General features: G+C 33.0%; 1 protein-coding gene across 2 annotated transcripts; it reads left to right on the top strand.

Moving 5' to 3' along the window:
* The first annotated feature begins 574 nt into the window (after positions 1 to 574).
* On the top strand, positions 575 to 3,529 carry LOC110416944 (Ribosome recycling factor). Of its 2 annotated transcripts, XM_021429092.2 has the most exons (8): positions 575 to 887; positions 1,318 to 1,461; positions 1,581 to 1,696; positions 2,051 to 2,142; positions 2,437 to 2,458; positions 2,563 to 2,631; positions 3,130 to 3,198; positions 3,283 to 3,529. In XM_021429092.2, the coding sequence occupies exons 1-8, from the start codon at positions 686 to 688 to the stop codon at positions 3,361 to 3,363; spliced, it is 795 nt and encodes a 264-aa protein (XP_021284767.1). In that variant the 5' UTR covers positions 575 to 685; the 3' UTR covers positions 3,364 to 3,529. The 2 variants fall into 2 exon arrangements, with proteins under 2 accessions (XP_021284767.1, XP_089639667.1); XM_089783541.1 differs by lacking the exons at positions 3,130 to 3,198; positions 3,283 to 3,529 and adding an exon at positions 2,726 to 2,797.
* Positions 3,530 to 12,897: the final 9,368 nt, after the last annotated feature.

Raw genomic sequence — 12,897 nt, 5'->3', positions numbered from 1 at the left:
TGAGTTACTTGAATAAGATTGATCTGTCATAATTTTAGTACTTAGTGAACAATTAAGAACAAAACTTTGTGAGATACAGTTTTGGACTTACTGTTTATATTCCTTGTTTGATATGCATATTTGTATGTATTAAATCCATAACAGCTACATACCTAATATCAAAATCGTGCTCTTCCTTGGATCCGAATGCAAATAATCTGAAGTTCATAAAAGAACTACTTCAAAGAGATTGGACTTGTTCCATTAGTGACAACTCCCACGAAGCTAATAGATGTGCCAATTGGATGGCAGCAAATTGTGAGGAGCTCTCTTCAGCATTATATATTTTTCATGTTCCTCCACCTTACCTTATTTCTTCCTTATTTACAAATAAGCTAGGCATAGCATGGCTTAGAACGATGTAGTTAAGTCATTTATCTTAACATATTTATTCACTTTTTTGACGTTTTTACATTGTAACAATAACAAAATTTGAATTAATAAATAAATATGGAATATATTTATAAAAATTTAAAAAATAAGAAATTATTAAATAAACATGAATCTTGATTCTTTAAATAAACCCAAAACCCTAATCACTAAAAAACCCAAAGTCAAGGGTAGAAAATTAAAGCTAAAACCCTGCACGGTACAGAAATGAAAGCATAGAGAGAAGGATACAGAAAAGCGAGAACAAAGAGAAACAATGGCTTTATATCTTAGACGAGCAATCAGATTAAGAAACACAGCACTGTTACTTAGAAGCTCAAAGATCCAAACTTGCAACGTTTCTCACTCTGTCTTTTGTCAAAACCAGAAAACTTGTCATACCCAAAAACCCAGTCCTTTGCCCTCCTTTGATTTCCTCAGAGATTCTCGTAGAGGCTTCGCCAAAGGCAAAAAATCAAGTACTTTTCTAACTCTCTTTTCCTCATTTTATGTTGGGATTTTGTAAACAAAAAATAAAAAGCTGTTAGTTTCGTGATCTTTTCGCTGTTTGCGGTAATGGTTGTTGATTTTGTTTGGCTAAAAAGTGCTTTTTCCCTTTACGGAATATGTTGACAAATATCAATTGGATTTTCTCTGGCTTTGAAATGTTTACAGAAGAAATGGGTGTTTTGTCATTAACTTTCTGTTTCTTTTTATTGGGATTTTGTTAAAAGCAGCTGTTTTTTTATCTTATCATTGTTATGCTGATGGGTTGTTAATACTTAAGCTAAAAAGTGGTTTTATTTTAAATGGAATTCATTCAATATATGATTTTCGATGAAAATCTCAATTGGGTTCTTTTTATCTGGCTTTGAAATGTTAGTGATTTCTTTTAATGTGCATTTTCAGAGGATGATTCTGGTGGGAACACAATTGAACTTGCCCCAGATATTGGGCCTACTGTTAAAGCCGGTGCTACATCACAGATGGATGCAGCAATTGTTGCCTTATCGCGAGAGTTAGCAAAATTGAGAACAGGGAGAGCATCTGCTGGTACTTATATATATATATATATATATATATATCGGACTGAGTTTGTTCAGGTCTTTTTATTAATAGTAATATGATGGTCTTAAATTGTTGACTTTGATCCTTTTGATGTGTTTCTACAGGAATGCTTGACCATATTATTGTAGAAACTGGGGGAGTAAAGATGCAACTGAACCACTTGGCTGTTGTTTCTGTCATAGATTCGAAAACCTTATCAATTAATCCATATGATCCAAATGTAATAATCAAGCCTCTTCTAACTTTTTCAGATTTTGTTTCAGCTAAGAATATTAAGAAGGCATGAACTACTCCCTAATAAATGCAATTATTTTATTGTAATGGTTTAAAGCGGTTTTAAGTTTTAACAAAAATTGAATTGGAAATTTGTAAAGTCGTTGATTTTTTGTGCTTGTTTGTCCATCTTTTTTAGCAAAGTGCTGAAACAATCATAAGTTGCTCCTTTTCTATTCAATTTTCGACCAAAGAAAACACGAGAGCCTTTGGAAATTCTTTTGTCTAGCGTGTCAAGTATGATAAGTTACAATCCAAATTGAAGAAACCATACCCCTGACAGAGTTTTTTTTTTTTGCAGACTATAAAAGAGTTAGAGAGTGCCATTGTTTCATCTCCATTAGGCTTAAATCCTAGGGTGGATGGTCAACGACTGATTGCAGCTATTCCATTGTAAGTTTACTTTGTTTAAATAATTTCCCTTTAGATATGATTTTCCATTTAACGGTTGATAAAATTTAGTTGTACTAAATTTGAAGAGTTTGGTTTTATCATTAACATAAGAATGCTTACAAATTTAAGTGCTACTCATCTGCAATTGGTATCTTACAATCTCTTAATTATATAATTAGACATCTATGCTTAGTATATATTATAGTTTCCATGCTTGATTGATATAAATTATAAATCTATTTTACTTTCTAATCTCTCATCTGATTTACTTATTCTATTCTTTGCAATGACCAGATTAACAAAAGAGCATATGCAGGTGAGTTTATGGTTTTCTTCACCATTTTTTCACTGCTCATGTCATAACCTCATCTATGATATTGACTGCTAATATATTCTTCCATCATTGGACAATTTTACCAGGCTATGTGCAAGGTGGTTGCCAAGTCTTCTGAAGATGTTAAACAAAGCATAAGAAGGGCTCGACAAAAGGTATTGAATAGTAGATCTTATATCTGATTATTTCTTATGCTGTAAAGCTCTTATCTCTAATTTTCTTGTAATGGGAAATTGAATGCAATGAAAGTGATGCTGACATACTAGAGGATGAAACTTCTAAAAAGGGAATCTCCAGTTTTGAATGTGCATATCTCTTCTGGTCCAAGAAGTTACTTCCAGCTATGGTCCAGATGTTCATAATTTGGTAATTTTACACTTGTTGCCTGCCCTAGCTTTTAGTGGATGACCTTTTTAGTATACTTGTTATATGATATTAAGCCCTTTATTGCTTAATATTTACCCATGACAATCTCATGGCAACATGAACTTTAACACCAGCATCACTGAGCAAAATGGTGCTTGAACATGTCTTTTATGTGGGTAGCATAAAGAATGAAAAATAGGAGTACCTTGTTGCCTTGGAAGTTTTCAATTTTCATGTTGGACTAAGAAGTGCTACCATGGCTAAGTAAAATTTTGGTTGCTTTACAGGCATTGGATGCAATAAAGAAAGTGGGTTCAAGTTTTCCGAAGGATGAGGCAAAGAGATTGGAGAAAGAAGTGAGTTAGTTTCACTGCTTTTAAAGAACTTTGCTTAAGTTGTTCATTCATTTGACTGCCTGCTGATGTTTAATTTTTCTCCAGATTGATGAGTTGACGAAAAGGTTTGCCAAGGCAGCTGATGATCTCTGCAAGGCCAAGGAGAAGGAGATAACTCAAGGCTGAGCAGCAATGTTGTGGTGTTCACTGAATTCAACAAAATTTATCCCCATTTGAGAGCTTAATTCCTAGATGTTAATCGAGTTTTGGGCTCTGACACATGTAGTACATTACTGTAGATTTTGATAGGTAACGGCTATTGATTCAATGATAAGGTAACCTGAAGGTTCAACAGATCTGAGATCCATTCAGCTGATGATATTTTGGAGACAAATAAATGACTATTAAAGGACAGTTTCATCTAGATTCTTTGAAATGGTTAGCTCCACTGTTACGCATCCGCAATTCCGGATTAACTTTCCATAAAAGTACAAACTCAATGGGCAATAAATGCTTCCCCAGAAAACCTTTTACATCTACAGGGAATCAGAACGTTTGCAAGGAGATGCAATGGTTTATAATTATATCGAATGTATTTATTTCTATTTTTTTAAAAAAATTGAATCCAACATTGAGCAAAGCCGAATGTATTATTTTTATTTCTTTACTTTTAAAAAATTTGAATTCAACTTTGAGCAAAGTTTTCTGAGTGAAGAATATATACATCTACAATCAATCTAGATGCTTAGGTATTATTGAATTTGAATGTACTTTTTAAATAGAAGATTATTTAACATATAAATTGAAAGTTTGCACAACTCTTGGCACAAACATAACTCGTGGATCCAACTATTAATTTTATCTTTTAAGAGTATTGTATAAAATAAGAATAAAATAAGTAGAGTAGTTATGTTACATGGATAGCGGTAAAAGTAGTATTGAACAAGTGGTAAGATTCATATATGAGGTTTACTCTTAAAATGTTATGGAGAACTTGACTTGTGACTTAAACATGAAAACAGTTGAGAGATTTTTTTTTAATTTCTCTTTTTAAATACAAATGCTTCTCCTCTTTCCCTATTCTCAAAAAACACGTGACATAAGGTAAGTTGATCACGTTCAAATATCAACTTCCAAGATGACCCACACCCACACGATAGCTAACCTCCACCACACAGCCACTTTCTTACATAGTAACACTCTCCTACCTTACCCATACCCCATTCACTAGGACCACCATCCACCATCACCCCCACCACGAATTCCATAATTATCCACAAAATATTCACCCGCCCAAGCCCATCACAAAACCTAATCCAAGCCAATGTGCTTAGAGATCCACACTTTTCACTATACACATAAGAAACCTTAAGCCAAAAGGTCACTAAAACTGCCTTGTGCGAAGCTTTCACCTATTACGACCAAATTAGAGACATCTTCATCTCATACCGATCGAATGGAAACTTTCTGACCACCTTTGCCTTTGTTTGTTACAAAGATCTTAAGGAGATGGATTACGCCATAAGCATGAAAATGAAATTATCTTCGATGGCCACCCCATCTCTGTTAAGAAAGCTACATATCGTTGGGACCATAGAAGGCAGACTGCCAAGTAAGCAACATTCCCTCTCACGACCCACAAGCCAACCACGTTTCAAACCCTTCTTAAATTTTTCCAAGGATGGTAGGACCTACAAGGAAGTCTTTAATAGTTAGCCAAACCCATCACCAATAGCCCTCAATAATAAGCTAAACCCATTACCAATAACCTATGGAACAAAAAACCATCATCAACAGAGCTTGCAAGTCATTGAAGCCACCCAAATGATCAAGGTTGGCTCAAGAGGAGTGTCGTGGGACCTTAATCCATTATATGGACCATTGCATTCTCCAAGAGATCTTTGTCTTTGATGGGTGGGAGGAAATACAGTCCTTATCACATTTGCTTGCTTGAGGATTTTGAAGCATGCATAGGAAATTATAAAGTTTGGTTTGACTTATGGTCCAAAAAAGTGGTTCCATGGGAGGAACACTTAACAGTTGAGAAATGATTTTTATGGTTAAGAGTAGAGAACTTACCCTGAGTCTTTAGTTAAATGCCATCTTCAAAGAAATAGGAGAGATCTAGGGATTTTTCATTTCAACAAATGACAATATTGCAAGGAAAAAAAGGCTTCATGTGGCCAAATTTCTCTTCCCTGTAAAGAAAAACACCTTTATTCCTTTATTAGTAGCTTGCATGATTAATGGGATTGCTTGTTGGTTCTGTCCATTAAATTAGTTTTGGATATTCCTTTCCCTCTCTATAGCCACGACCATCCGTATTCCGCTACCCTGCCACCAAGTAAACCACCCATCACTAGGCCTTGTGTTTTCTTTGAGTAGTCAAATTAAAAATCCTAGCCAATACAATAAATGGGTCAACCTTTTGTCAGTCAACATGATAGGAGCCATTTACCCAGCTTCTAAGGCAATTCAACTAAAACCACAATGCTCCAAACATGAAACTCATCCCCTTGATAACTTTATAATATAGAGTTATTTGGGTTTAAGTTTGATAATAATTTAGCTTAGTTCTTGTAGTAATACATAAAAATTAGTAGATTTTATTTAATTATTTTAAATTAGTTAATTTAGGTGAGTCAATATAATCTTAGTTAATTTATGCTTAATTTGATGTTAATGTGGTTAAGTTAGGTTGTTATTGATTTATTTGTGCCATTGTAGGTATTTGATGAAAGAAGAATTTTAGTGAAAAAAGAAGAGCAATTTCAAGGTGTAAATTTTCATTACATATATTTCAGTTTTTTGACCATAACTTTCTCTATAAAGCTCCAAATGAGATGATTCTTAGACCATTGGAAAGATAAGAGAATAAGATATAATTTTCTACTTACCACTTTACCCAGTTCAGCTTTGAATGTGGTAAAAAATCTTATTAAATTTGATGTATTGCTGTAGTCCTAGAGCAATTACGATTTCTGCTATTTAAATGGTCTTAGTTGTGGCTTCGGAGGTAGTAAGCTATGGCCTATGTAGTCTGATGAGGAAATCCAATTAAAATTGACTTTTTTCTTCATCCAACTTGGCCTAACTTCAAAGCCTAATAAAAACAACATTTTGAAGGACTTTTATAGGAGAAACAAAACACCAGATTGATAGTTGAGGATCAAGCCACAAGGTCATTAAAGCTAAGTAGAATTTGAAGGATTAAAGGAGATTTAGAGATCAAGAATATAATTTTTGAGTTTTTTTTTATCTTTTTTATTCTCTTATTCCATTTGTTTTGTTTTTAATGTTTAAATTTTATTTCATGATGATGTGTGACTTGATGAGGAACTAAACTTTTTATCTAAGATTATGATTGAACTCAATATGTAGTCTGATTTATTTATCTTTCTTTTACTTATGTTTGATAGATTTAAGTTGTTTATTTTATTTTGTTCTTAATGTTTTTAATTGCCTGATCACCAATTAGATTGAATTGGAAACCTAAGTTAAACCTTGACGAAGGAGATTTAGGTAGATCTTGAATAGAATAGTGTATGATCGAATGCATTTAATTGATTAGGTGGTTTGATTTGAATATAAAAGTAGACATACAACTATAAGCCATATGTAGCCAAAATTATAGCACAAATTTAATGAATCTTTCTTCAATATAATTTGAATAGCCATATAGTAAATTAATTGGGAGAGGTACTTTTATAAGAAACTCAACAAAGACTTGTAAATAATTGAAGACTTTAGGTTGGCAACTTAATCCATTAAACTGAGTTAAAGGAGAGAGATAATATTCAGATAAAGTATTGAAGGATATCATAATCTTAGGTCTAGTAATCACTAGAAGTTAACAAAATAATTCTGTTGATATACTTTAGATTAGTTGTAGTTATTAGTTTATTAAGTTTTAATTTTAATTTTAATTATTTAGATAAAATTAGGGTGTGTTAATTTCAATAGTTAACAGTAAGAAGTAATTCAATTCTCTATGAGATCAACACTTTACTTACTACTATATTATATTTGCGATACATATACTTACGTGGGTAGAAATTTGAACAACAAGTTTTTGGTGCTATTGCTAGGGAATTGATTTTTGGTTCTTTCTTGTTAATATTAATATCAAGCATTCTTAATTTTAATCTAGACTTTTCTTTTCTTTAATTTTTCGGGTTCTTTTGGTCATTGTATGTGAAGAGCTTGAAATTTGAAAATTGTTCCTTTTGATCTAGAATTTGAAAAGACTTTTCGAAGATTTCAGAGGAAAAATAAAAAAAGATTCTACTCAAAGTAGAACAATGGCTGATCAACAAGAGGAAGATACCAAGCCTTTGAGGGATTATGCTATTCCACAAGTACAAAATCTCCACTCTAAGTATCCGAAGATCTCCTTTTCAAGCCGACAATTTTAAAATTAAACCATCAATCACTCAAATGATTCATATTGTTGTTCATTTTAGGGGTTTGCCTAATGATGATACAAATGCTCATATTGTAAATTTCTTGAAAATCTGCAATACATTCAAGGCTAATGGTGTTACTGATGATGCTATAAAATTGAGGCTTTTTCCCTTTTCATTGAGAGATAAAACAAATAATTCGTTAAATTCACTTCCTGCTAGTTCCATTAAAAATTAAGATAATTTGGCTAAAAAATTCTTAGTAAAATTCTTCCCACTTGCTAAGTTAGCAAAGATACAGAATGATATCACTTCTTTCATGCAATTTGATTCTGAATCACTATATAAGGCTTGGGAGAGGTGTAAGGATTTGGTAGGAAGGCGTCCTCACCATGGATTACCTAAGTGGCTACAAGTTCAGACCTTTTATAATGGTTTGCTAGGACCTTTTATAATACTTTGAGAAGGCCTTGGACTGTTTTGATTAGGACTACCTACGTTCATGGGCTTTGGCCATTGGTGGTGTTTTTGGATCCATCAATATATTTTCACTACTTTTATTTCACTCTTTATCAACGGCTCCCCTATTCCTTAGTTTAGTTTGACAATAAGGGTATCGTCTCTCCCCCATGCTTTTCAACATTATGGTAGGGTCTCTTAGCATTATGTGCAATAAGGTTATCACATATGATTTGTTCGAGGATTTGACTCTCTAAGAAAGCCTTACTCCTATCTTCTACTTGCAATTCATCAACAACATGCTGATTTTTTGTAAACCTTGAAATGATTCACTCAAAAACATTAGTAGAATGCTCAAAGGCTTTCAAGCTATCTCAAGGCTTAAAATAAACTTTTCCAAGAGTAGTCTTATTGGTATTAATGTCCCTCAATAGTATCTCCAACTTTGGGCCTTTTTCTTAGGATGTAATACTAACAATCTGCTAACCAATTACCTTGGCCTTCTTCTTGGAGCAACAAGTAACTCATTGTCTCTTTGGAACCCCATCATTGAGCTCTAACATTCTAGATTGGCAATTTGGAAGGGGAGTCATCTCTTCATGGGTGGTAAACTCACTTTTATCAAGTTAGTCCTTAAAAACTTTCCACTCGTCTATTTATCCATTTTTAAAATGCTATTAGGTGTCAAAAACAAATTAGAAAAAATGTAGAGAGATTTCCTTTGGTTAGGGTGTGATGATAAAAGGAAAATTCATTATGTTCAATGGTCCTTGGTGACAAGGCCTGAATGTTGTGGGGGGTTTTGGTATTACTAATTTGGCTATGGCATTACGCTAACAAGCCTTACAACCTTTGGAGAAATGTTATCTTTACAAAGTGTGAACTTGACCCTAGAATTCTTTTCCTTATTGCTCCATCTTGCAAGGCGTCTACCCTTTAGAGAAATATTTCTCTCCTTTTTACAATTGATGATGCTTTTGGATCAACCCTTGGTTAGGATATCAATCTCTTCGACTCATGTTCCCAAAGATTTTTGTCCTTACTTCCAACAAAATAAGAATGGTTGTTGATTATAGTTTATGAGAAAAAAATCTTTGGAAATGGTCCACTCTCTTTAGATGTAATCCATTTAGTTGGGAGCTTGGGCAATAGTCTAATTTCTTAAACCTCATCGCACTGATCCAACCTCACAATTCCGACCCCAATAAAGCCATATGGAAAAAGTCCACTAATGGTGATTACACATCTTCATCTTTTATTAGCCTTTACCAAACAGACAGATGGATCTCTCAAAATCATTAGAAGTAATTTTTTGAAAAGTCTTGGCCTTCTCAAAAATTAAAGTCTTCACTTGGTAGGTACGTTTTTGGAAAAGTGTAGTGAAGCATGAACTTCTTAAAAAGGGTATGATCAACGTTAATGCTGCTTAATGTACAATATGCAATAATGAACTTAAGACCTCTTCTACTTTTTTTTTCACATGTTTAGTCACTGGGAATATTCAGATGCAGAACAGTAGCCTTTGGGGACTAAGCTAGGTCCACTCATGCCAAACTACCTCTTTATTTGCCTCTTGGTAAAAAAGCAAGCCTTTGACAAGGTCTCTTGAGATTTGGTACATAGTCTTTTTCTCTACTTTATGGTCTATGTGGCTTTGTAAGAACAAAATTCTTTTTCAAGGTAAACATCTTGATGTGAGTCAGATCCAAGACATCATTTTAGTTAGGTTAGCTCAATGGTATAAAGGCAAATAGCCTCTCAATCACACACTTACTTCCTATTTCCTGTATGAACTTAGCATAATCACTTTTAAGAATAGAAATGCAAAGTCAAACCTGTCACTTCCTATTCTTAATATGGAAGAGGCTACCTTTTGGCTTTTTCAAACTCAATATGGATGGAAAACCTAGCCCTGCAAGAATTGGTGGTGCTATTAGAGAACAAGATGGTTTTGTCAAAGTGGTTTTCTCCTTTCTTTTTCATTCTTTTTCCACCTTGGGCCACCTGTACCCTTTTGGTTGAGCAACAGTTCTAAAAATGCCATTTCTTAAGCACTTCACCACACCACTGTCCCTTGACGTATGAAGAATTTTTCAATTGCATTGAAGTTTATAAGGCAACATCCAAGGAGTTAAATTTTAAACACATTAACAAAGAGGCCAATGACTTAATTGATGGACTTGCCAAAGCTAAGGCTATCAAATTTGATCGTTTCTCAACTTTGTTTTGTTGATGTGTCGTTACATTCCTTTGCTAAAAATTGAGCTTGTTGAGACAATGGTTCTTTGTCGTCCTTTCTTCATTGACTACATTAAGTGCTTTTTTTTAACTTTGTGGTGTAATTCTATTGATTGGCTTTATATTGTTAAAATGTGCTAGTATGTCATTTCTTTCTTTTGTGGTTGGAATTTTTCTTGTCTTTTTTAGTAAGATTTTCTTCTAAGAATTACCACTTTCAGTTCCTTCTTGTAATTATGTTCTACGACTTTGATTTAATATCATTCTTTAGCCATTAAGGAAAAAGAAACTCGTAACATAATACTTTGTATCATTGAGATCCATTATGCCATTACACTTAAGTATTCACCCACTAACCCCAATATACATAGTTAGTTAACGTGTTTTTCCATAAATAATGTTTTCCAAATATACATAGTGGGTTATTTTATTCTTGCCATGAGGAACATGTTCTTCTCATGATAAATGTTTTCATACTAGATGTGATATGTTGGTCCCAAAGAGCGTGCTAGAGGGGGGATGAATAACACTTTTAAAATTACACTAAATTCCTTCCAAATAAAGAGTTGATTAATGGAATTTGAAAATGGAAGTTTAAAGCTTGCTGGAAGAATGATTTAAGTGCTAAGAGTAAGAAGAAAATAAAAGAAGGTAGATAAAAACACAAAGATTTATAGTGGTTCAGTCCCCTTGACCTACATCCACAACCTTGATCTCCCAATCAAGGATTTTCAAACCAATTCACTAAAATTAGTGGAATTCTTAAGCTTCCACCAAGCTTTTACAATGTGTTTTCACAAGCTTAGTCTCAACCTTTAACAATGATTTTTCATAGGATCAACCAAAACCCAAAATGGCTTTTCATAGGCTCAGCTACAACTTTTAACAATGGTTTTTCTTGGGATCAACCAAAATCCAAAACTAACATTTCTAAGGCTTAGTTAGAACCTACCATAATAACCAAGCTAACCTAAGCTTGATCAACCCCTTAGAGTGTCTCTCACACTCTAAGTAAATAGGAAATAGAGAAAAAATAAAGTACAATTGATCACCTAGCTACTCTAAGATGTACAAAGTTAAGCTCAAACACTTTTTCAAAATATGAGAGTGAAATACAAGTGTAAAGAGAAGGTTTTTGGTCTTCTAAGCTCAAATCTACTTTGGATAACTCCTTTATTTGATTTTTAACTGTTAGAGAGGCTTTAAATACTTGAAAAATCACTTCTAGCCATTGAAGACAGAAACTAGCCATTTTTGTCATTATTTTATCCTTTTGTGCTTGTATTTAAATTTTTTGATAATGAGCTTTTAATTGGTTAACCATACATCTTAGTCAATTAAGTTTTCTTTGACTTGCAGTTTGCTTTACTCTGTTAATTGGTTGAGAAAGACTTTGATAGATTAAGAGCTTACTGTTTCTAAAGCAACCAACTTCACCAACTTTTCTTTGTTTGATTAATTCTTCTCTTAGCTTGGTAATGTTGATCTTCCATTTCCTTTAAACAACCATGAGATATGTTAGTCATTCAAGACTTCTTGAATTGTTCTTCACAAATTTGATTGCCTTCATTTTAGATCTTCACTTTTGGATTTTAGCTAGCTAACTCCCTTAGTTAACCGACTAAGAGGCTTTTGTTTGTATCCAGCACTCACTTAACTGATTAAATCTTGTGTTAACCAATTAAGACCTTTTTGTTTGTCCTTAATGTAGCATCCAAAATTGCTTTATTTGATTAAGAATTTGTGTTAATCGGTTAAGACTAATCTATGTTCATTAAAGCTCTTTCTTCTTTGCTTGTTTAACCAATTAACCCATCTTACAACTGATCAAACATCTTGACTTGCTTTAAAATACCAAATATATTAATGAATTTAAGCTTTCTCCTGCACACTTAAACAATATAATTAGACACCAATGAACGGGAATATTTTGCTATCATAAAAAATATATAGTGTCAACATTCTTTATCTCTTATTTTTGATGATGATAGAACACTCCTAGATTAAGAGTGCAATGTCTATATTCAATATGAATGCTTCAAATCTTTATGCATAATGAGTTGCTCCCCCTTAGTCAATGCATCTAGTTTTCTTTACATAATATTCAGCAAAACCAAAACTGAGCGTCACACACATAAATTAAACATGAAAACCTATTAAACTCTATTTAACTTAGTCTTCCTTTTCTCTTTTATTCTTTTTCATCATTAAATAAGATATTCAAAACTCCCCCTTAATGAGTGCATCTAGATTTTCCTTTAATCTTTAAATTAGACTTTAATGAATAAGAATTATAAGCACTCATACACCTAAGTCATACAAGCTTATAAATATAGTTCAATAACTTCAAGAGTCAAGCTTGTATTTACATAAGAATAAATGTAAGGGAGTTAAATCATTTCAAGAAATTGTCAACGATTACTCAGATAATGTTCAAGCAAATTTGATCATTTGGTCATAATCAAACCATAATAAATTTAAAGCTAACATCCTATTCCATAATGAATGTGGTTTTCCCTACCTTACTCTTCCCATGATATTTAATAAACACTTTTTTTGATAACTGTTTCCAAGCAATTGTTTCTACTTGGTATATATAAGAGACTTTGAAATTTCATTA

The sequence above is a fragment of the Theobroma umbraticum genome, unplaced genomic scaffold (assembly GCF_002168275.2).
Source record: "Theobroma umbraticum cultivar Fairchild unplaced genomic scaffold, ASM216827v3 scaffold_51.0, whole genome shotgun sequence".
In the NCBI taxonomy this organism is placed as follows: domain Eukaryota; kingdom Viridiplantae; phylum Streptophyta; class Magnoliopsida; order Malvales; family Malvaceae; genus Theobroma; species Theobroma umbraticum.
This window is presented reverse-complemented; position numbering and strand designations above follow the sequence as displayed.